Genomic DNA, 23,466 nt, shown 5'->3' with positions numbered 1-23,466 from the left:
ATATTGCTTATCAATACAAATAACAAAATGTTTGTTTCTAAAATATGAAACTACAGTTTGGAAATGGATCGAAATGCTATTAAATGCAACATACAAGTTTATTATTACGAGGCATTGCGCTATCACAATAATACCTAAAGGTCTCCAAGCTGACCAACGTTAAGCCGATTGAAAATTTCAGATTTATTATTTAATATCTTAGCGAATTGTACAATATAATTATATATTACGTACTTTTACATAAAACAATCTCATATCTCCTGGAAAGGTACATCTAAAAATAACATAGGTTTTTAATCTTTAAAATTTTCCTACTTTATTCTAAATTTAGACATATTTACAAATTTAAGTACACGACAATTTTAAACACAAGCTTCGCTGTGAAAGCGCAAATACAATTGAGCATTAGCTTAACCCTTCATTAATTTGGAAGCTCTCCATCAAATTCACTCGATGCATTACAATAATTAATTTAACAATCGATACATTAAATAACACATTTATACACATCTCTATCATACTCATACACTCACAGCACAGTCCAATCAATAGTTTACTTTAAATAATATATATATCTAGAAATGCATTAAGACTTGGTACGACATTATGCGGAGCCGTTATCGGTTCTCACTTTTAAAAAATTTTTGATTTCAATTATAATTAATACTTACAAACAAAAACAAACATAACATTTTACGGGTAGGTACAAAATAGAAAACTTGTGACATGATTTGTGTTAACATTTCAGAAATTAGGAGCTAATATCACTAATACGAGGAAAGAGATTCTTTATCGTAGAACGAATACCATCAAAGTCATCGATGAAAATATCCTTCATGAATCGGACAAGAGATGTCATCCGATCCATAAAAAAACGCTTCATTTCAAATCAGCATCCACAACGATATTTAGCACCGCTAGTTTTTATTTACCGCTTAAGAATTAACAATCTCTACAATTCACATTGCCGTTTTGAAATGAAACTTACATTTACATTTTTATGAGACATGAGCTATGTTTACATTAAACTAGTCTAACTTAATTATTAACTTAGTATAAACCCCGCACCATCACCAAAGATTGCACATAATACCCGATACTTTGATTTTTTAATTTGCAGTCATGCCTACATTTTAGGCCAGTGAAATATTACGCTGACTATTAAAAAATTAAGGTATTTTATTTATGACAAATTCTATTGTCAATATAATTTGTTAAGTCTTTGTTTACGGAATGTAACTACATAAATTCAGATTGGAAGACTTTTTTGATTCTATAAAATTTCACATAAGTTTCCACTTGTAACAATTTCATTTGATTAAACACTGGGAATTTAGTATCACAGTGGATGGTACATGGAATTTAAAGAAAAAAGTGGACGGAATGTATAGATTTGACTTCAAATATGTACTTTTATTCGTTTAACTGGAATCAGCCACATTGATGATCTAATCACATTTTCAATATTCACCAAAGCTAGCTAATTATTGAGACAGGCTCTCTGATTTTCTTGATTTATCACGTTTTAGTTAATTTTATACCATGGTGAATAAAGTCATGTGACTCCTGATTCAAATAATTGAAATACTTTAATTGTGTACTGGCATGGGCAGCTGACCCAGGAGTTGATTTGCGAATGCAGCATTCGTGAACTTGAAGTGTCTTTTGTCATAAAATTTGAGCAGTGCTGGAGAGTAGGGATGTTGCTTCTTCAGGTGCATATAGTGCTCTTCAGGCTCCGATGTTGTGTGTCCACATTCTTCACAAACATACATCTGGAATTAAATTTTCAAATACAGTAATCACTAAAAAGCTAGATATAAAACGAAATAAGAACATTAAGTATCATTACAAAAATAAATAATTTACTATTAATTATATTCAAATCACCTTAGTCCTTCTTTCTTTGTAGGCATACGTGTGCTGGACTCCGTGCACTTTTAAGCAATGTGATTCCAGTGAGCATCTTTGGGTAAATGATTTTTCGCACAGATTACATTTATACGGTCTGACTCCGGTGTGCGTTCTTGTGTGTCTTTTAAGGTCGAATGTGTCATTAAATCCTTTGCCGCAAAATGTGCACAAGTATCGTTTTACATCAGAGTGGCATTTCATATGTCGGTTTAAGAGCCTCTGTAAGCTGAAATTTTTCGAGCAAACTCTGCATACAAACTTTGTTGGGTCGTCTTCACTGACTAATACTTGTTTGTTTTTTTCTTCTTCCCTTTGTCTTGCGTTAGCTTCAGTCGCCAAAGGATTTTTCACACCATGTCCGCCATTGATGAATTCGAGAGGAAGCTCTGCTGGTAGTCCTAACTGTAAAAAAATAATGGATCGTTATTTAAAGTAACATTCACTGTACAATATTGATACTATTTCATCAAATTAAAAACAACTGATGGGTAAGTTTTATTTTCATTATTGAATTATAAGGCAGAGCTTAGTATTTAAACATGAACAATAAAACTTGACCACTAAGTTAAAGCATAAGTTGATTCAGGCTCGTATTATATACAACTTTGTTTCTGATGTTATTGTAACGAAAATAAAATTGTGAAATTGAACAACATATTAACAAGAAACAAAGCTTCGCCTTAAAATCAAATAATGCTTACCCTCTGTTGTAAAATTTGAATTTTTGTATCGGTGACAGAGCCTTTCTTCAGACTTACAGCAGCTGCAGGACTGATGGGAGTATTCTCCATATGACTGTTGCCATCTAACGAGTTGTTTCCACCGGGCGATGGAAGTGATACTCCTGTCGGTGAATCTAGGTCCAGTGGGTGACTAGAGAAGGGGAAGCCCGGTGACAGAATCTGTTGCCTTTGTTGAAGCTGAACATGAATTTGAAGCTGTTGCATTTGTCCTTCATTGTGTTGAAGAAGAGCAGGATTTAATTGCATTAATAAATCAGGACGTTCTTTAGCAAAGTTATAGGAAGGACTCTGTTCTTGGTTGGCAAATGCTAGATAGTTAGCTTTTTCATAATACTGTCTACTTAAATGTACTTGTTCAGCCAATGCTTCTATGTCTACAGCGTTATGAACGGAGTCCGGAGATATGGATGACGATTCTCGTACTTCTGAATCTGTTAAGGATTCTACAGGATTGTTTAACAGATCGGCAAAATCCTCAGTGGAATCCGACAAATTTCCTAAGATGCCTTCATTTGACCCAGGGAAGGTCAGTGTTGCGTTAAATTGATAATTGTCAATAACGTCTTCGACAACCATCGGATCGTCGAAATTACTGCTGTAATTACCAATAGCACCTAAATTTTCTAACTTATTCTCATAGTCTACTTCTTCATCTTTTAGTGCTAGTCCATAAGGAGCGTTTTGCATCAACGAGTACTGTTTGCTTTGTTCCGTAAAATTTGTTGTATTTTCGTTATTTTCACAGTCCATGTTGAATCCGTTAATCATATTGAATTCATTAGAGAAGTTGCTGTTTGCATTAAATGAATTTTGACCGTTTTTGGTTGATGGACCGAGTGTTTCGTAAAAAGGTGGGAGGCTACCAGTAGGTGGACTGTTAGGTCCATAATTAGATCGCCCATCTCGTCCATTACCACCGCTTCCTGATCCACCTCCAATAGCGCCACCGCCTCCTGAAGACGGAGCTGCACCTCCACTACCCGAGCTAAAACTGCCTGATCCTGTGCCGCTTTGTGAACCGCTACCAGAACTACTGCTTCCTGTCGATCGTCCATGACCGGCAGCGGCATTTAACATTCCTGGGACTTTGGTAGCAGGGCAATTTCTGAGCACTAAAACAGGTCGTGCTAAAATTCCGTTTGCAATTTTAGAACTGCTAGTTCTTCTTTGCTCTCTTATTTTCTTTTCTGTTTCTTCGTCTTCAGTCTCGCCACGTTTTTTGGCAATAACATAATCAATAGGCTGATCTTGTTCTGTTTCTGGAGGTGGTAGTGTTGTTGGAATTGTGACATCTTCCTTTTTGTTATCACGAAACTGCGACTGGGAAGGTGTTCTTTGAATAACAGACACTTTCTGACATGTAACATTGTTGTCAATACCAGGTGAAGGTTTTGATTCTGGAGATGGGCTATTTCTCGGAGGAAGTACCACAGGATCACTGTCTATTAACTTTTTCTCTTCTTTTACTAAAGGTTTGTCCTCCTGTTTTATCTCCTCTACCAAAACGGGTAAGTACTGTTTTCTTTCAGCTTGAGTAAGAACGTGTGAGCGATGACCGTAGGGAATATCGCCTCCAAGAATCGATGATATAAATCGTCTAGTTTCTTTTGTGCGATTTTCATGAGTGCCTTTGTTTTCTCCAAATACGTCACCATCTGAAAATAAAGTTTTTTTTTTAGTTCTAATACGAATTAAGGAAAATATATAATAGATAGGTGAGGTTATGTGCCGACGTGATTAGAACGAATTGAACCGTCGTCGCGAAATCGCTAACGAGTTATTTTAATGCTGGCTGAGGCTCATTGACGTCATTGATAGGTATGCCTCCATAACGGTAATACTCGCCTCCGTATGCAAACACCCACACATCATGTGTACGTTTGGGGCGTTGTTATAACTAGTGTAGCCGTATAACGAGATTTTATCTTGGCCTAAGTAAATACTCAGTATCAATACTGCATGTCCAAGTTCTTCAATAAATACGAATCTGATAAAAAAACTGCGTTTTTTGCTGCTTGCAGTTTTTTTAATAGTTTAGCTGGAAAACAGTCAATAACGTCTGTAATTTCAGTCCTTTTCATTTCCGTATACAGAGGTAACCCTACCAGATACCGACCAAAAACTTATTCGATGCTTAACAAATTCTAAAATAGATACACATACGAATGGTTTGGTAGTCTAGCCGGCCATGGTCCTTTTAACAGGAATCTAAATATAATATTATAAACAGGTGTTACTAATAAACCTGTTTATGTATCAAGTATGCATAGCGGCAGATAAGGTAGCAAGCAGTCCACGTTCCACTTGAATTCAACGGAGTTGCAGAATATCGGACAAAATATCTTAAAAATACTCGAGATCATTCCCGGAGGTCTTGGACAATATCAACTATTTCAAAGAACGGAGGTATAGTAACCGGCAAACTTCTTGAGCAAATGACCTTGACTGCGCAGAACCGAATTTTAGATCACTTTGGTGGCGAGGGTGAGGCGCGACGGCAGGGGAAATCGTATCGAGCGCGTTATTGGTAGATCAGTCGAACCTTGCGTCCCGCACCGCGCCCTCGTTCCGCTTTCTCCCAAAAGTACGCTTGCGTACAGTGAAAAGTCTATCGTTATTAATTGTTAAGTTATTTGTTATAATTGCTTGTTGACTTTGTTGCCATTGCTATTTGTTGAGTGTTTGTTGATTTTTTATAAAAAATACACTATGCCGCGACAAACTGGTATAGTATTCAAAAGAAAGGGTAGAAAAATTGTGTACGACGTATATTGTTTCATTATAAAACAGGGGAAGAATGATATGGAAAAAGTAAAACAGGCTTCGGAAGCAACAAAAACATCCGTGAGTACTGTTAGGTGTATTATTAACGAAGCTAAAGGCTCTGGCTTGCTCGCCGTGTTTCGGACTCCGGGTAAGAAAAGATCAGGGAAGAAGAAAGTTACCGGAATGGATAGTTTCGTTCAATCTGTAATAAAAAGATGTAATCATAATAACTACATAACAAGCAGCGAAACTCCGTACCGTAGAAAGGCTTCGAAAAATTTAAAGAAGATATAAATTTTAATGGCTCGGTATGAAGTTTACGACGAATTATGAAAGAGCTAGGCTTCAGATGGAAAAAAAAAACAGAAAATAATCGGAATCTGGTACGAATATCTTCAAAAAATAATTAATTATAGACAAAAAAGTAGACCGAACCGACCGAGTTGTAAACTACACCGATGATCCCTATGTCGACTCATCTCGATGATAGTAACTCGGGTGATAAAAACAGTGATGATGATGGTGAAGATTATGATAACGAAAAAAAAATTACAAATACCAGCTTCGCTTCAACTGAACCAAGACCTGGCAACAGCTCTAGTTTTGACTTAATAGAAGGAATATCTATTTTACCCCCAGATTAAATTATTACAATTGTGAACCTATATTTTTTGTTGATGTTCTCATAAATATATAAATAAATACATATGTTGATTTTAATAATTTAATTGCATTATGACGCAGAATAAATAATGTTTTTGCACGTGAGTGTACCATGCGCAAACTTACCCCCACTACGGCAACAAATGCTCAAGAAGTTTGCCGGCTATTATAACACGAGTGAAATTCTCACCAAGAAGCATGGTCACTTAGCTGCGAAAATCAGTCCAGAATCTAGTACCAAGCAGCATCTAGCTTCATTCTTGGATCTCACAGGTGAAATATACATAAGACCATTGGGAGCTTTTAACATTGCACATGTATTTTTTTTTTCTCATATGTAATTTTATTAGTAAATTTGTTATACGACAAATCTACAATTGATCTTAATGTGTCTTGCCGTTCATGGACGTTGGTAAAGCCAAGATCACAATCAAGCCGCCACATTAAAATTTAAATTCGCAAATTATTCGTAGAAAATCAGTGAAAGTTACAAAGCTACAAACAAGTTCCCTTGCCCTTTCTTAGCTTTGTTGGGGACTCAAGGACGTTGCCTGGCATTGTGGGGAACCTTTTTTTATGCAGGGACCTGTAATTGTTCGCGCCGAAGCAGCCAGGCGTGACTCTACGCAGACTAATTTGGAATCTCTCCGTCCATAGAACACGGATTTAGTTGTACGGATATTTTTTGAAACGGCACGCACACATCCTTCGTCGGTGAGGTTTATAGCCATACTTAAGTGTGGTAAATGGGAACGTAAATATTTTATGTTTGCTTTTTGTCTGTAGCAGAGTTTCTTAGAAGCTCTAGTCATTACCCATTTGGCATAGTCGTTTTATCTCATGATGATTTTTTTGTTTATATTTTAGAAAGGAAGTTAGAAAGTTTACAAATTTTAATGTATTATAATTCAGGTAAATTCGATAATAAAAATAATTGTCTCTAAAAAATAATAACTTTGGTTCAATGCCCATAATGTTTAATGTGGGATAATAATATATTATGGTAATTACATAAAATAATATGTTACATTTTACATTTAGGTATCTCTATAAAAATATATCTATACTAGCAGACCCGACCACACGTTGCTGTGGCTAAGGTTTTTGTTTCTATATAACACGCGGCCGGCTATGCTAATACCAAAAATTGACAAAGTAAGAACAATTAGATTTCACTGTATTGCGTTTACTACGAAATAAATTTCACTTATACTTTAGCCTCAGCAACACGTGGTGTTTATGCCATTAAATTGTAGCTTATGTGAAACGTTGGTATTTTTAACACAGCGCCATCAATGAGATATTAATGTCAGACAGTATTGCAATTGTCTGTAAAAACTGATTTAAGGCGCCATCTGTTTTAGACTTATGAAGCTTACAATTAATAACAAAAATCAACATAAGAAATCATTTTATGGTTATTTAATAAATATTGCGACCATTAATCGAAATAAAAACCACCCTATCTTTCAAGTTGGATCAAACTGCACACGGTTTGCAAATTTAATTTAAAATCGGTTAAGTAGTTTAAGAGTCCATCGCGGACAAACAACGTGACACGAGATTTATATATATTAAGATTTACGAATCAATATTTAACGTTTATTATAATTATTATGATCAATAATATATTCAAAATTAAGTAGTATTGTGAAAGAACAGGAAAAGGTTACTTCGTTAGACGACTTCGACCTAGTGACCGTGATGCATCCACGTTGTCTCACTCGGCGTTGATGAACATTGTTAGCGGTAGCCTTGCGTCACATCTATTATGATATCCACATACATCATACTGTTAATCAGTAATTAACTTTATTACAACACATGCGATCGTGATTTCTTACCTAGTTTATAATAATTTACCTCCATACAAGTGTGCGCCTATGCTAATTTTGGAGATCATTAGAAGATTTTACGTAATACGTCCTGTAGCTACTACGACTTATCTGTCATTTCTCTGTTATAGTAATTTTAACCTATTATGCTATTCAATCTTTTACCAGTTTCTATACAATTTGTTTGATCTAAAATCTAAATATTTAGCTATTCTATCAGCCCACAAACGTCCACTGCTGGATATATGCCTCCCCCAAGGCTAGCCACAACGATCGGTCCTTATTAATTATTTTTTATTTCTTTGCCTAACAAATTGTTGGTATCCTAAGGGGCTATTTCAATTACGTGCAGACTGGTTTTTAAATTGTCATGGATACAATGTTGTAGTCTCATACCACTGTGTAGAATAGGGGAAGTAAAAATGTATTTTTGTTTTATTTTATTTTATTGCTTAGATGTTTGGACGAGCTCACAGCCCACCTGCGGTCCAGTGGTTACTGGAGCCCATACACATCTACAACGTAAATGCGCCACCCACCTTGAGATATAAGTTCTAAGTGCTCAAGTATAGTTACAAGTTTGTCTCAATACAATAGTTCAAAAACAGTATTAATAAACTTTATTCATTCATTGTCATAATTTTGGAACAAACAGATAAATATTTGTTTTCAAATCATATATCCACAAGTAAAAATGTAGTCTAGAAAAATAATAAAATAACTAACAAAATGAAAATGTTACAATGAACACTCGACTAGCATAACGCTTATGTAAAACAAGAATTGTACCACTTATTATATATACGAGCTACATTTAAATAGTGCGGTTTTCATTCTAAAACGGTAAGTCAAGGCCCCGTAATTACTATGTCCATATCTATTCGGTTAGTTGCCGTTTCCTGTCGAGAAACAAACGCAACCTTGGCAGCGAACACTCATTATTTGGCTATTAACGGCAGCCTTCTTCGCATCGGTTTTCGGCAATAATTAGCGATTCTGAGCCAGATGAGTTTTTGTAACAATTAGAGTGGTGCCGACCGTTTTGTTTTTTTTTATTACATATAACGTTTGATTTGCGATCGAGCAGATTTAGATTGAATTATCAGTAAAGTTAAACAAACATGATGTGCAATATCTAGAGGTCTCTTTTTTATTAAAGAGTGTATGTTAATGCTTAAAGCAATTGAGGCTTTGATCTTCCCGATTTTATCTTATTATATCTTTTTATATACATAATAATAGATTGATGTTTAGGCGGTTTGTTTCTCTGCTTCTAATTTAGTTTGCATTACTATTCGATATTGATTGATTTTTATAATAGAATTAAAATTTTTATTGCTTTAAATTATATAGCTGATACCATAAAATATCAGAACAAGTCGCGATTTTATCTCGGAGCATTGTTTTTTTCTTCTTCTAAAAGCCATTTATCTTCAACTGCAGCTTTAACGAATTTGGAAGGAAAGTCAAGCTAACGCTTACAAATTATATCATATGCTTAATAAGCCGGCAGTAAAACTGGCTTGGGGCATCAATAAAAACTAGCGAGGCAACGGGGCGGGCCGACGTGTCCTTGCGGCCGGGGTTATCGGACGCCGTTAGCATTTAACGCATTTTAAACTTAAGACTACGAAGAACCGCTTCGTACATAAAATTCAGTTGAGGCCTTTTCCGTAAGTACCGATAGCACACGATACATGGGAGCTCGTCTCACTCGCACTACGGAATCGGTTAAAGGTCATCGCTTTCAAGGACATTTTTGTTTAAGAAAACATTTAACATACGTGCGACCGTATGTGAAGAACGTTCGAACCATATGTGGCGAATTTCGCACATTTCGACATTTGGAATTCGACAATCGCCGAATTTATTTAGATTATTACAGAACACTGTTGCCGTAAAATAAGATATTACAGTTAACATTGAAGAAAGGTTGTGAAAACCTGAACGGAAATGTTCACACGCTCGACCTTTGTTGTCCACAGACACGTAGTTACTTAACCATGAGCTGAAAATTTCCAATTTAAAGTAGGTACCTGCCCGCCTTCCTACGCCCGTGACGCCTACTAAATGTAATTACTCAACCTTCCGTAGGTTTTTCAAAGTCGATTCTGTATAAAAAGCCGTAGATCTAATACGTCGCGTCGCCTCTAAAGCAACGGTCGCAAAAACTGTTCAACGCTTTATTATTATTTTGATCACGGCGTGAATCACAACCAGATTTGGCAAGGGTTAATGACCCAAATGTGTTTAGCAAAGTCTTCAAGGCTAACGTCGACTATTCCGGCCGGTTAATAGAAAAAATCCGGTATCGAAGAAGGCGATCGCTCAGGTTGTTTTCGACGTACCTCAATTTCGTTGAAGGCAACTAGAATTATTATTACGCCACTAATATAAACGTTAAAATGGTTACCGTTAGTTTTTTTAAGTTAACCTGTTAAAAGGCACAAGATTTATTTCACTATAAATTTTTTCATCTATCAGTCGGACGATATAATTATTAATGATGAATTTTGAATTGCATTCGGAAAGAAAACATATAGACTGTCATTTAGAAGTCAGGCGGGTCGTAGAATCCTTGAATTACAATGTCGTTTGGGATATCTAGACGTGTAATACAGAATACTAATGCTGCCTGCGATACAAATTTCTGTTGTTTATGGGAAGCACACTAAAACATGTCGTTTCGTGCAAGAATTTTTTACTAGACTGGCCACGGTATTGTACACATGGAATGTCCTCACTTATACGTGTCCGTCCGTGGGCGGTCTCCAGTAAATTGTTCCAAAATACACGAAATGATTATCTTTTATTGCAGCATGACACAACAATGGAGGAGATGACCTTAAGTTTGCAAGATTTAAGACTTAAGCGCTTGGCTATTTATTTTACCTGCATTAATAATCTACACGACATATTTTATACGTGACATTAACATAAATTCCCAATCTCTTAACTATGATCCTTCTTTTATTGTACGTTTTTTTGATTCAAGGATTCAAAATGTCAGACCATTATGCTTAAGTCACAGGGATTTAGTTTAAAATTATTAAAGAATTTCGACTTTGGTGGTCGCTTATGGCAAGATAACGCAAGCGACGTTGACGTAGATGACAGAGCCATTGTTTAAAATGGTTTTTGAATTGTAAGTATCACTACTTATATACGGAAACTGGTTGTATGTTTTACTACATATTCAGTGTTAAAGCGATATGAGTTAAGTGCATTGATAACAGTGCGGTAATTCTATGTGACTTTAACATCAACACTTTACAATGTAAACAAGAGAATTATGTTCGGAAATATAGTGAAATAGTTATCACTATCACATATAATAATATTTGTTTATCGAGAATTGAATATTTTTGTTTCACATATATGGATATCGTTAGTGCCGTTAAATCGGCTAAACTTAAGTGGACAGTCCTACATGTTTTTTCCATACAAATTTTCAGCAGCAAAAACCGGTTTTGCTGTGCTCCTGGTATTGCCGACGTCCAAGAGTGAAGTTGTCCACTCACTATTAGCTGAGCCGTTAATTCGTCTGCCTGTAGATGGCAATTAAAAAAGTTCGCAATTCTATCAAAATAGGCGGCATAATTTAAATTTGCTTATTATCTATACTAATATATAAATCTACAGTGGTTTTTACGGATGTTCCGTTATAACTACTGAACCATGCATCCGATTGACTTGAAACTTGGTATCCATGTACAAAATACATGTACTTAATGGATAGGCTAATATTTATATGAGTGTTGGACTCCCTACGCCAGTTGCGGGGGCGTTAATGATGAGAATCTTTGTGGAGGTGAGAAATAATAATGTTAATTTTAAATGCCCAACGAAGCGGACAGGTACCGCTAGTATTTAATAAGCTACAAAATATATCCCACATTTGTTGCTAAGTCCCGAAATCTTGGGAAACCTTAAGAAACGTTCGTCCCGTTCTAACGCTTGTATTTAAGAGAGACGGAAAAACTTACCGGACCCGCACGCACGTGTAATGTGTGCCCGGACCCAAAAAGACTTCTAGAACTCATTTTGAGCACATATGTAAGTAATTTTTAATTATAACATATAGGTATCTCTTCATTTATTACGTGCATTTATATGAAATTTATATGATGGATTGACATTAAATTGGTTATTCACTGATTATTTAATTCAGAAAAATTGCTTGTGAATTTTTTCCAAGAATGGAAAGTTTCACAGGCTATTAACATTATTCTTCGTAAATTCATATTTCATTGTTAATTTCATCCAGGTTTGTAAAAATAACAAACATTCTACTATGATAGGCATATGCTCTAAATTCAGGTTCTTTTTGTTGTTTCACGTATTTATCATTTTAATCGTATTAATTGAAATTTAAATTAAGACGTACGTGTTGTAATTTAAGAAGAAATAAAAATTAAAAAGTTGAAAACAAAAGTTAACGAGAACAATTCGCCACAGAAAGTAAATATTGTCTTGAAGATGTAACAGATGTTTCTTAACAATGAAAAGAAATATGAATAGTAACGGAACTAATAAAATTATCCTCACACGTGCCGTAATTAAGTTTGCGCAAGTGCCGTATGAAACCGAATACATGGTGTTTGCGCATGTCTCTTGGCACATTACTTACACTTCCGTTTCAAGTTATTTCAATGCAGGAAATTACCCTTTAATCGATGAGAATTTAATTAATTATTGCTATATTACACACACAGTTCGAAAGTAACAAATTACGTCTGCGCGTTTTACTTTGTAATTTTTAAACAATTTTTCGCCATCCACCAGGAAATTCTAAGAGGATGGTTCGAACATCAAAACTATCAAGCCCGAATTAAAGAGCGAATCCGGGGTGATATTTATTTTAAACTTCGTTAATCAATCAGTAATTCAAGCGTGTGAAATTCATTATAAGAATATTAAGAATCGTTAATATATTTAGATTGTTTCTCTTTCTTGTTCCTTCTTATAGCTGGAAAAGTTATCAGTCCAAAGCACGTGCGATACGTCGTATCTTTGTACCGAGGCTTGTAAATAATAATATATCGAACGGTGAAAGGCTATTTGGCTTAAGCGACATTTCGTTTAATACGCGAAATTCATCTTTGTAATTAAAAAGTCCATTTTATTTGGTATTAGTATCAAGATATTATTTCCAAATTTTAAGCTTTAAATGGCTCTCTTGTAGGGTTAAAAATGCCTCTTAAACCACCTCTCGATATAATCTAATATATAAAATTCTCGTGTCACAATGTTCGTTCCCATACTCCTCCGAAACCGCTTGACCGATTCTCATGAAATTTTTTATGAATATTCAGTAAGCCTGAGAATCGGCTACTATCTATTTTTTATACTCCTAAGTGATTAGGGTTGTCCACCCCTAGCATATTTTTTTTATTTGGACATATTTTTTTTGTTATTATGAGGTATGATGTGGTTGAATGAGGTTTTGTTATTTTTATTATATATTCCCTCATCGTTCACAGCACTACATATCTCTTTCACTCATTTACCACATCCTTACACAATTACAATAAGTTAGTTTTTTTTTCTACATTAGAAATTCCCTAGAAATCTTATATATGGCAAAACAATGTTTGCCGGGTCAGCTAGTATTATATAAATTTTCATTTTCGTAAACTTTATGATATCAATCGATATGCTATGTCGATCTATTGTTTCCTCAATATAACAAATTGGTCTCGAAGTTGCGCACCGCATCGCACCTGCGCCACCGGTATTCTGTAATGACAGTTGACATTTAGCAAACGATCTTGCGGTCGTTCGTAATATAACCGAAGTCATGACTTGTACTTGAAAATTGTAGCGATATTCGTAACTGGCTTTGATATTACTTGTACCTAATTGTGTGTCGATTTGTAATGTTACATATTAAATGTGTTTCATTCGTTTTATTGAAATGACAGTTGTGTTCTTTTTTGATCGGTATATATTCCTTTGATTTTGAACTTCTTTTCGAAATAATTATTTTGTTAGAATTAAATGTAAAATACATTTTTGAAGTTTGTGCATCATCTCCAAGCAAATGTTAACTGGAAGAAATTGGTTACAGCGATAAGTCTACCCATTGTACTTTAGTTTTGAGTTTAATTTTCTTATTTTAAATCATTTATCATTTCTTATATCCTCGCATCAAATAGAAGATAATAGTCATTTTTCTTCACATGCCGTGAATACATATTTTATAACTTTTGAAACGTCTATGGCTTTTTATTCATTTCGCAGACGGGTGAAAGTGCTCACGGCCTACCTGGTGTTAAGTGGTAACGGATACCCATAGACGCCACAACGTGAATACTGACTTTTTTTTTTATTGCTTTTATTTCTTAATTTGGCCTCGAAACTCAAGCTATATATTAGATATGCACTTTTACGTTACTATTATATACTTTTTTGGTATATTTTCGTTATTTTAGTGTACCTAAGTGTAAAAAAGTGTATTGTATTTAGTATACCGGTGTAGAATGCATTCAGTAGGAGACATCGCATCGATGCCCGCATTTAATTTTAACAAAAAGAGCGTTATGTGGGCATATAGGACATCTGCAGATATAAGGCCCATTCCTAGAACAACTTGTTCGGTCACGTCACGTGCAACGCATCTTGATCCGGTACAAGCAAAAAACAAATGGCCCTTAAGCGTCCTTGAAAAACCGTTTACGTTTCGAATATTTTGGCAATCGGGTGTTCACTATGTATTAACATCCAACTGTAGTCCGAATTGCGTGGCCAAAGGATCTTACGCGATGAAAACCTATTCGAATATAAATCGGGCTAAAAAAAATTAACGAATACAACACCGGCCAGCACTAGCAACTACAAAGAGGTAACTATATATTATTATAATCGGGTGACAGTAATAATGAGCATTTAAGAGGAATACTGAAGATTCCATATTTTCCTCGCATGCTCCTTCCCTCCACTTTAGTCTAGTGCGGATGGGGTTTATGTTGAAACTACCATAAGTTCTGCTTTCTAGCGTACTAATGCAATTAATACCGATTTACGGCTCAAGGTAACGCTGGGCGAGTTGGTTGTGCATCAATGCTACTAAAAAAACAAATTTGCTATTTTATTCGAAAAATCACTGCTTTAGGCTATTTTAGGCATAGCACGTTGGCGTGAATGAGCACAGAATAAACAATAGACTTGTCCGCTGATCAATAACGGTCAAAGGGTCACTAAATCGGCATCTAGAATGCCAAAATCACGTAAAGTTGTACGAATTAATGTGTTCTTGAATTGGCTGTATATTCGTTTTAAGTAAATCGTAATGGCATAAAACAATTATGCGCTTCGTTGTCGTTCCGAGAACAGATTTACTGTACCTACCTATTCTGAACGTAATCGTTTTTTTATGATCGCCAATCTTTGTAAAAGCAAAACTTTAAAAATGGTAATACAATGGAGGCAAGGCAAGGATACACAATGCATCGGCCGCATGGCGGAATGAATATTTCTTTTTCCTGAACGTGTAAAGATGCAAATCTTTAACTGTTCGAAAATGGCAACATGCGATAATGTTCCTTGCGTTCTTGCTTTTTGTTTTGTTTCTAATACCGTTTAACAATGCAGAAGTTAAATGAGTTGTAGTCAGGTATCGGTAAGATTTAGTACGATATAATTACGATCGCTTTTTTTATGAAACCTGGTTGTAGAAGATTAGAAGCAATGTAGAATAGTTGTAAATATACCTACTCGTAATATGAGATAAAACAGATTAAAAAAAGATTAATTAATTTAACTCTTAACTTATTTAACTTTTACTTTTTGGTTTTGGTGTTAGTTTGTTATTGCAGCACTTTGACATTTTCGTTTTGCTCCTTGAGTTTTAGATTAGTTTAGGTTTTAGTTTCGTTAGCATAACCTGTTAATAATAATTAATGGGTTTCAGAATAAAATTTTCTTTGTTCATTATGCAAAACGCTGGTGAACAACATACTAACGTTTACAAAGTATGTACTATATGCACTTGGAAAAGTTTTGATTCAAATTCAACTGTCCGTATTTAATATGCAAAAAAAGCTTCAAATACCAAAAAATACTAACTTTTACTTAATTTGTTAGTGGGAATTTAATTAATTTATTTTTAAGCGATTTATTACTGGTGGTAGGACCTCTTGTGAGTCCGCACGGGTAGGTACCACCGCCCCGCCTATTTCTGCCGTGAAGCAGTAATGCGTTTCGGTTTGAAGGGTGGGGCAGCCGTTGTGACTATACTGAGACCTTAGAACTATATCTCAAGGTGTGTGGCGCATTTACGTTGTAGATGTCTATGGGCTCCAGTAACCACTTAACACCAGGTGGGCTGTGAGCTCGTCCACACACCTAAGCAATAAAAAAAAAAAAAAAAAAAAAATATTCAGTTTTGTGTTTGTTCGATCATCTCGTAGCAAAAGATTAACACGATAGTGAAAAACTAAAATGTCTGACATTAGTTGTTGCAAACTTAACAGGAGACACATCTATTATAACGTTACTTTATTATTGTCATAGGATTAGGGGTGGATTTGAAAGTAACATGGAAATATGAATAAAAATTTCGAAGTAGTTATTTACGATTAAAGATTATGATTATAGATGCTCCTTAAATGAGCCGATTATAATTCTATAACGAATACGTGGCTCTGTTCCGAGATGAATCATTAAAGTCGAGCCCTTGACCGTAATACGTTCGAGTATATAATTTAATTGACACAGACGATCTGTGAAAATTCATTATAGGATTTCGTTATTCATTTTATTGCAGAGATGGATCAACTCAGGTAGGTCGATGGCTATAAGTGGACACCGAATCCCTTAAACCAAGAATTATGAATGCCAATTTCAGAATTAAAGTTTATATAACCGCATAAGATAGAATTTATTTCTTGGTACATCTCGTGCTAATTCGTATTACAGTCTATAAACAGTAAGTAAGCAAATTTTCGTTATGCATCAAAAAAAAAAACATGATACAAAATTTCTTCTTAGTCGGAAACTTTAGTTCATCTTTGAGTTTTTGATTAACATCGAAAGTTAACTCATCATTACATTTAATATTCGTTATAAGAATAATTCTCACTAGCGTTTCGTAGTGTTAGAAATGTCACAACAACAATCTAAAATAGTTAGTATGACAAATCAGATCATGATAAAAGAATTTGGTGCGTTTCACGGTACATTTTTAATGTTTTTTTTATTTTTTATTGCTTAGATGGTTGGACGAGCCCACAGCCCACCTGGTGTTAAGTGGTTACTGGAGCCCATAGACATCTACAACGTAAATGCGCCACCCATCTTGAGATATAAGTTCTAAGGTCTCAAATATAGTTACAACGGTTGCCCCACCCTTCAAACCGAAACGCATTACTGCTTCACGGCGGAAATAGGCGGGGTGTTGGTACCTACCCGTGCGGACTCCCAAGAGGTCCTACCACCAACCTTTGACTTTAACACTACTCTATTACCTCTTCCCGTTTATTTCAACGAAATTAGTATTCTATGGATTTTTGTTCGACGTATGTTTGTTGCATACACTAACAAAAATCTTAATTAAGTATGTAATTTCATAACTTCTTGTTTTTTTTTTCTTCTTATAACCGTAAAATATTCAAACGAAGGTCATCAACTATGTGTAACTGTATAATTCTTACGAAATCACGAGACGACAGATGACTCGGAAGTAAACAGTGAAATGAAGGATACTATATTAAACAAAAATCTTAAAGATTCAAATAGTTTTTCTTCTACATGGTAATTTAAGAACATGATTCGAAGGGACGAACGCAACCCGTTGAAGTCTTTTGTACGCGACGGGAATTTAAACATCATAAACAATTTAATTGTGAATTCATAAAATAATATTTAATTAATTAAGTATTGGTTAAATTTTGGCGATTATTAATTACATAAATGAGTTGATTATTATAAATATTGCACACATAAACTGTTCGTTCTACTCAATTGTAGATTGGTTCAATAATAATAATAATAATAATACAAGCATTTTTAGAATACAACACGTGGAAGAACTTATTGATCAACGCAAGATATATAGTTTTTTACATATTTTTCACAATCCTGTATTTTCTAATCATGATTATTATATAAAAAAAATTCGTGATAAATAAAGTATTTCGAAAAATACATTAAAAATAAGGGGTGTAAAGATTATTATCTGATAAACCTGAGATGACACTTATAAAGTTCACCACGTTCCTTGTAATAAATAGCTGTGTGTTTGTTTGTTTTGTAAATGATCTATATAAAGCTTCAATTATGAACCAGCGAAACGGTCTATAGTCTGTTAAATATAGCCTGTTACTTGTGACAGTTGTTGATTGATATTTCTAGGTTGTTCTTCAGTTTGTCTCCTAACACCAACCCGATCGTGGCCTCTGGTAGTTATTCATTGCTTTTTTCGTTATTCCTTATGAAGACATCTTTTCATTAATGTTTTGGGAAGAGGGTCATTGTGCAATGAGCCCTCTCTGCCTTGGATAGAAATTTTGATGTACATATTTTTAATATGTGTGGTGTACCAGAATCAGCTTGTGTACACTTCCACGCCCTCTGTTAATATAATATATGCTAATACAGAAAATAACTCGTGTAGGTTACTAACAAAACGGATCCTTCCCCACATTGCACTTCATGCCCCTATACACTTCGCAACGCATATATGACCTTCACACACCTCCAGCCCTATTCCCTACAGGTGAAAACGCACCTGTAATTACTTGATAAGACTTTTACATCTATTTTTGTGCTCTTTAAAAGTCAAAAGCGAAATATGCGGGATCCGTCTTTGTTTATATATTATTCGTTTTTATTTCATTACTTTTCGCAGGTTCAAAGTGACATAGTTTGGCTTATGTAGTGCAATTCAGTATATGCAATTTATTAGCTTTTTTTAAATGCTTGATTCTGATATCTTTTCGGACCGATTTTCCACGCAAGCATCCTATTGAAATAAAGTTTGATGTAGGTACTTATAAAACTTTTGTGAACAATATTATTGTAATATAATGCTTTTCTGCTATTTAAGAGTATAATTCAGTACACTGTCATCATGTTAGGGTTCATTTGGGATTGTCTTAACGTATAAGGTCTGAAAATGGAGCGAGGGCAAAGATTTCCTTGTTTTTTTTTTGTTTTAACCAAAGCTTGTCTTGAAGCATAATTGAAATTTATCGCTACTTCTGCTTACAACAAAAAGTAATTACGATACAAAATAAGTTTTAGAATGTGTGTGCTAAGATTATTGTTGCATAAAGTAAGTTGTGAACCTATTTGAATTGTTCCCGGATAGCCTTTTCTGGATGATTGATAAATTGAATTAAAAAGTTACGTGGGGGCGAAATAATTTAATTACTCCCGATAAATTTTGGAAAACAAAAGCTAATTAAATAAGAAAGTGACAAAAATAGTTTAATGTTTTAGTCAGCTAATTCAATTCACTTTCCTGACAATTGTGTAAATAAAATAATTCATAAAAAGTTTCAGTCGTGCACTACAATAATTTTTATCTTATTATCACAGAACAGACACTTAACATTGCAATTGAAAAGTTGAATATTCAATGTAGAACAAATATGTGTATGTATTTAATTAGCATTCTATTGTTTTCGATTTTTCTTTTCTGTCTGGATTATATAGCTCGAAATTCTTAAATCACATGCGTGAATGCGTGATATTTCTGCGTAGTATATTACACTATACATTATTTCAGGTTTTTTGTTTGAATATATATCTAAATTATATATATCTAAAAGTGTAATTGTCCGGGAGCAAATTTTATGCAAATACGGTACACGCACGCGTCATGGATGTTAATTATATTGAAATGACAGTCGAGATTGCGGTGACTAACCTAAATACAAAGCGAGTAGCGACCGGAAGTCGTGCTATTGTGCCGCAACCATTGACACCTCGATGCCTGCATCATCCGGTCTAATCCAGTACCGTATCATGAGTAGAACGTCATATTCCACGGTCAGTGTGGTGATTATGGACGAAGGACTCTCGGGGCGGTTTTATCCGAGGGACACCATAAAGACATTCTCGGCTCACTTTAAGTAAATGAGGACCAAAAGGATTTTCTCCGAGTAGGTAGTCCATTCCAAATAGTATCTCTGATTTGACTAAGCTCCTGCTTAGTTGATCCATCGTATACAAGATTACATTATTTAATATTCTGAACTGAATTCACATGTACTTGATTAATGTTATTTATACAAAGGATTCTAATCTCAGTTACTTTAACATATCTTAAGATCGAATGCCATGAATTTGCAATTCGCCATATTATATTATTATTCAAAACACAACCGTTGTCGATACCATCAATCGGCTACAAAAGGATTTAGGGAGTACTGACATTCATATTTTAGAAGAAAAAAAAAAGACGACGCGACCATTTTAAATTGATACGTGAAGACAAATGTTTAGCACATCTATATGAGTAAACATTTCGTGGAAAATCGCAAAAACACGACAGTTATATGAGTGATTCACGCATATTAACTACCTGAGACCGTTAAAATCTGCATGACGATGTCTTATTACATTTGTATTATTTATGTTGGATGAAAACTTAAAAATTGTTGTTAAAACTTCGGATAGTATTGAACTGAAATTAAATAAGCATCGGTATTTTCAGAAATTTTAACTGTGATTTTTCATTGAATGTCAAGTCAGTTGTTGGTCGAATAAAATACAAATACTCAAAGTTATCAATGAAATAAAAAGGAACGACAAAATATTAGGGTCACAGAAGTCACACGCTTGTCGCAGGTAGATTAAATGTTTGAGGCGGCCTTAGAACTGGATTCTGGCTTTTCAAGTGCATGTTTTTTTGCGAGTATCCTTTGAGCAGGGAATAGATCCAAGACACAAATTGATATGGCGATATTAATCCCAGTGAAGGTTAAATGCCATCTCGAAAATAATTTAATGGACAGTTACTAATGCAATCACTTTAGAACTTGACATTGAATTGTGCTACCCACTGTTAGATCGGCAAAACAACAACGTTAACTTATTATCAATGGTCAGCATCTATTATTTGTGTTAAATACTGGTTGGCCGGCAACTCTGATTTAGAAGTGCAGAAGTGTAGCGAATTATTGAAACTTACCAGTGCATTCCTTTTCTTTATCCTTTTTCGAAAGGAGCGGTAAGGGGCCATCGTCAAGCGGAGAATCGGGACAGAGCGGGTCAGTCTTGCTGGCGAGCAACTCCTGGCCTTCCTGCAGCTCCAGTTGCTGCTCATGGAGCCGCTTCTTAATCCAGAAGATTTTCGGCATCTTCGGGCGCTAATAAACACTGCACTCGATCCTAGCGTTTGTGTCTGTCACTTTGTCTATTTAAAATTCACATGTAAGCATCTTATAACCACTGCACGTAATGTTTCCTCGCGTTGTTGCGGTTTGTTTGTGCGTGTAGGCTAGCGGCACATGCAGTACCGTTGGCCGCTTCGTTAGGACTGAGAGCTAGTGTGCGGTGCTCGCGACACCGTTGCCAGAACAGGTCCGCCCCCGCCCCGAGCCGCCCGCCCGTCTCTTGCGCCCGCGCACCGGCTAGGCTCCTCGACACAACACCGTCCATATTATAGTTCTCGGTCTACACCACCGCCTATTCCAGTAAAAGTGCTATTTTGTGTTGCTTTATCTGCTGTTGTTCAAAATATGATTGTATTTTATAATCAAAATTTTATGTAGTGCAACCAATACATTAATTTTTCAGTGTACTTAAAAATCTGCGAAAAGTGTTCAAAGTTACCCAACTTGATTCAAATGGTTTTTTTTATTGCATAGGTTGGAGGACGAGCTCACAGCCCACCTGGTGTTAAGTGGTTACCAGAGTCCATACATATCTACAACGTAAATGCCGTCACCCACCTTGAGATATGAGTTCTAAAGTCTAGGTATAGTTAGCATTAGCAATAGCAACGGCTGCCCCACCCTTCAAACCGAAACGCATTACTGCTTCACGGCATAAATAGACAGGGTGTTGGTGGTACCTACCCGTGCGGACTTACAAGAGGTACTACCACCAGTATGTGATAGTGTTAGAACTGGTAAAATCTTCAAGTACTGATTCATCTAAAAAAGTCTATTTTGATTTGCAATTTCAATTATGTCAATGTACTCAATAATCTTTCATTTAACTAGTTTTTAATTTAAGTAACCATTTCTTCGATGAAAGATAAATATTCAACCCATTCTTCATTTTCTCGCGTACTTGAATGATTGCTGCAAAATATTTCGCGCCAAGCAGCTCGATTCTCAGTGAAGATGGAAATACTCACACGCCATGAAAAAAAAAATCGGAATTGTTTAATACAAAATTATAATTTACACGTTCACAACGCGCTGTTGGATTTAGTATTTCAGGAATATACCCCACCGAAACCATCCTCGCGCTTTCAATACATATTTACAAAACAATAGGAGTCCAGAAAAATACTGGGATGTAATAAGCAAAAGAAATCTAAAGAAATTTTTCCTTCTCATTTGGTCTTACAAAGAGAAATAAATAAGACCTCAATAAACTTTACAACTTTGTCTTTTCATAAGTTTTTCGAAACGATTCTCTTCCGAATCTTTTGTTTTGTGAAATACTGTTGAAGCGGCATCTTTGTTGTTTATTCTAATCACATGTCTGACGCCATTTTCTGTTAAATATCATTCGGATTCTTTATTGTTACATATCTGTTACCTCGGACGATAAATGGTCTTTTAACATGCCGCTTCGTATCCTTAATACTTCCGTATATTTAAAAGGGTTTCCTTCTTTTATTTAGATGTACCATTTTCGGAGAACGAATTATCTTTTCTTGATATTCTTCCGGTATCTGTGTAAATCTTTTATGTTTGTTAGCGGTAAGTGTCTGAAACCGAATTTCAAAAAAGTTGCACCGAGCTTCAAAAGAATATTTTTCTATGTAATTAATCGAGCTGCGAAATTTGTTTCCACAAAAAAAAATTAAGACCATTCAAAATTCTGTCGAAAAAGAGATTAACTTGTCAGGTCCTTCGGTATACCGGTATACCGAGAAGCGGGTTTTTTGGGTCTTTGTTCTCGAAGCTGTGTGATGAGTATCAATGTTCGCTTACGGATCAAGAGCAAAATCCCGTAAAATTTTGGTTTGGTGGCATTCATAGTCCGAAAAAATTGTATTTTACATTTTAGTTTTAGTTGACGCATTTATTTGTTGTACTCTCAGCAAGACTAAATTAGCACTATTTAAAATTTGTGTACCTACTACTTACTTAAAATGTGTGAGTAAGAAATGTAAAACGCCGCGATCGAATAACTTGCATATTAAAATGGAAACGTAAATCATTATTTGGACTAAAATATAACCCTAATGGGGACCATAAAGTGTGGCAAGATGTTGTTCTGCCAACACAAATAAATTAAAAAACGTAACGCGCTACTGTATTGATCCTGTTTATTTTTTGAACTAATAAAAAACGAAAGATTCTGATTTCTGCTTTAACTGTTTGACTTTTTTGAAGCGTTGTTACAAAAAAAGTAAT

The 23,466-nt window shown here is 35.1% G+C and overlaps 1 protein-coding gene across 2 annotated transcripts; it reads right to left on the bottom strand.

Annotated features, from left to right (window-relative positions):
• Nucleotides 1-518: 518 nt before the first annotated feature.
• ovo (protein) lies at nt 519-21,523 on the bottom strand. 2 transcript variants are annotated; one of them, XM_028174574.2, is made up of 4 exons: nt 21,060-21,523; nt 2,616-4,312; nt 1,891-2,316; nt 519-1,775 (listed from the first exon to the last, which is right to left on the bottom strand). In XM_028174574.2, the coding sequence occupies exons 1-4, from the start codon at nt 21,226-21,228 to the stop codon at nt 1,590-1,592; spliced, it is 2,478 nt and encodes an 825-aa protein (XP_028030375.1). In that variant the 5' UTR covers nt 21,229-21,523; the 3' UTR covers nt 519-1,589. The 2 variants fall into 2 exon arrangements, with proteins under 2 accessions (XP_028030375.1, XP_028030376.1); XM_028174575.2 differs by having other exon boundaries at nt 2,673-4,312.
• Nucleotides 21,524-23,466: the final 1,943 nt, after the last annotated feature.

This window comes from Bombyx mandarina, chromosome 13 (genome assembly GCF_030267445.1).
Source record: "Bombyx mandarina strain Sakado chromosome 13, ASM3026744v2".
Taxonomy (NCBI): Eukaryota; Metazoa; Arthropoda; class Insecta; order Lepidoptera; family Bombycidae; genus Bombyx; species Bombyx mandarina.
This window is presented reverse-complemented; position numbering and strand designations above follow the sequence as displayed.

Bases quoted from the DNA above. Each gene is read 5' to 3' on its own strand.
- ovo (XM_028174574.2), bottom strand. From the start codon at position 21,228: ATGCCGAAAATCTTCTGGATTAAGAAGCGGCTCCATGAGCAGCAACTG. The intron at 2,317-2,615 runs GTAAGCATTATT...ATTTTTTTACAG, and splicing joins TTCAAATTTTACAACAGAGG to TTAGGACTACCAGCAGAGCT. The intron at 1,776-1,890 runs GTGATTTGAATA...ATTTAATTCCAG, and splicing joins ACAAAGAAAGAAGGACTAAG to ATGTATGTTTGTGAAGAATG.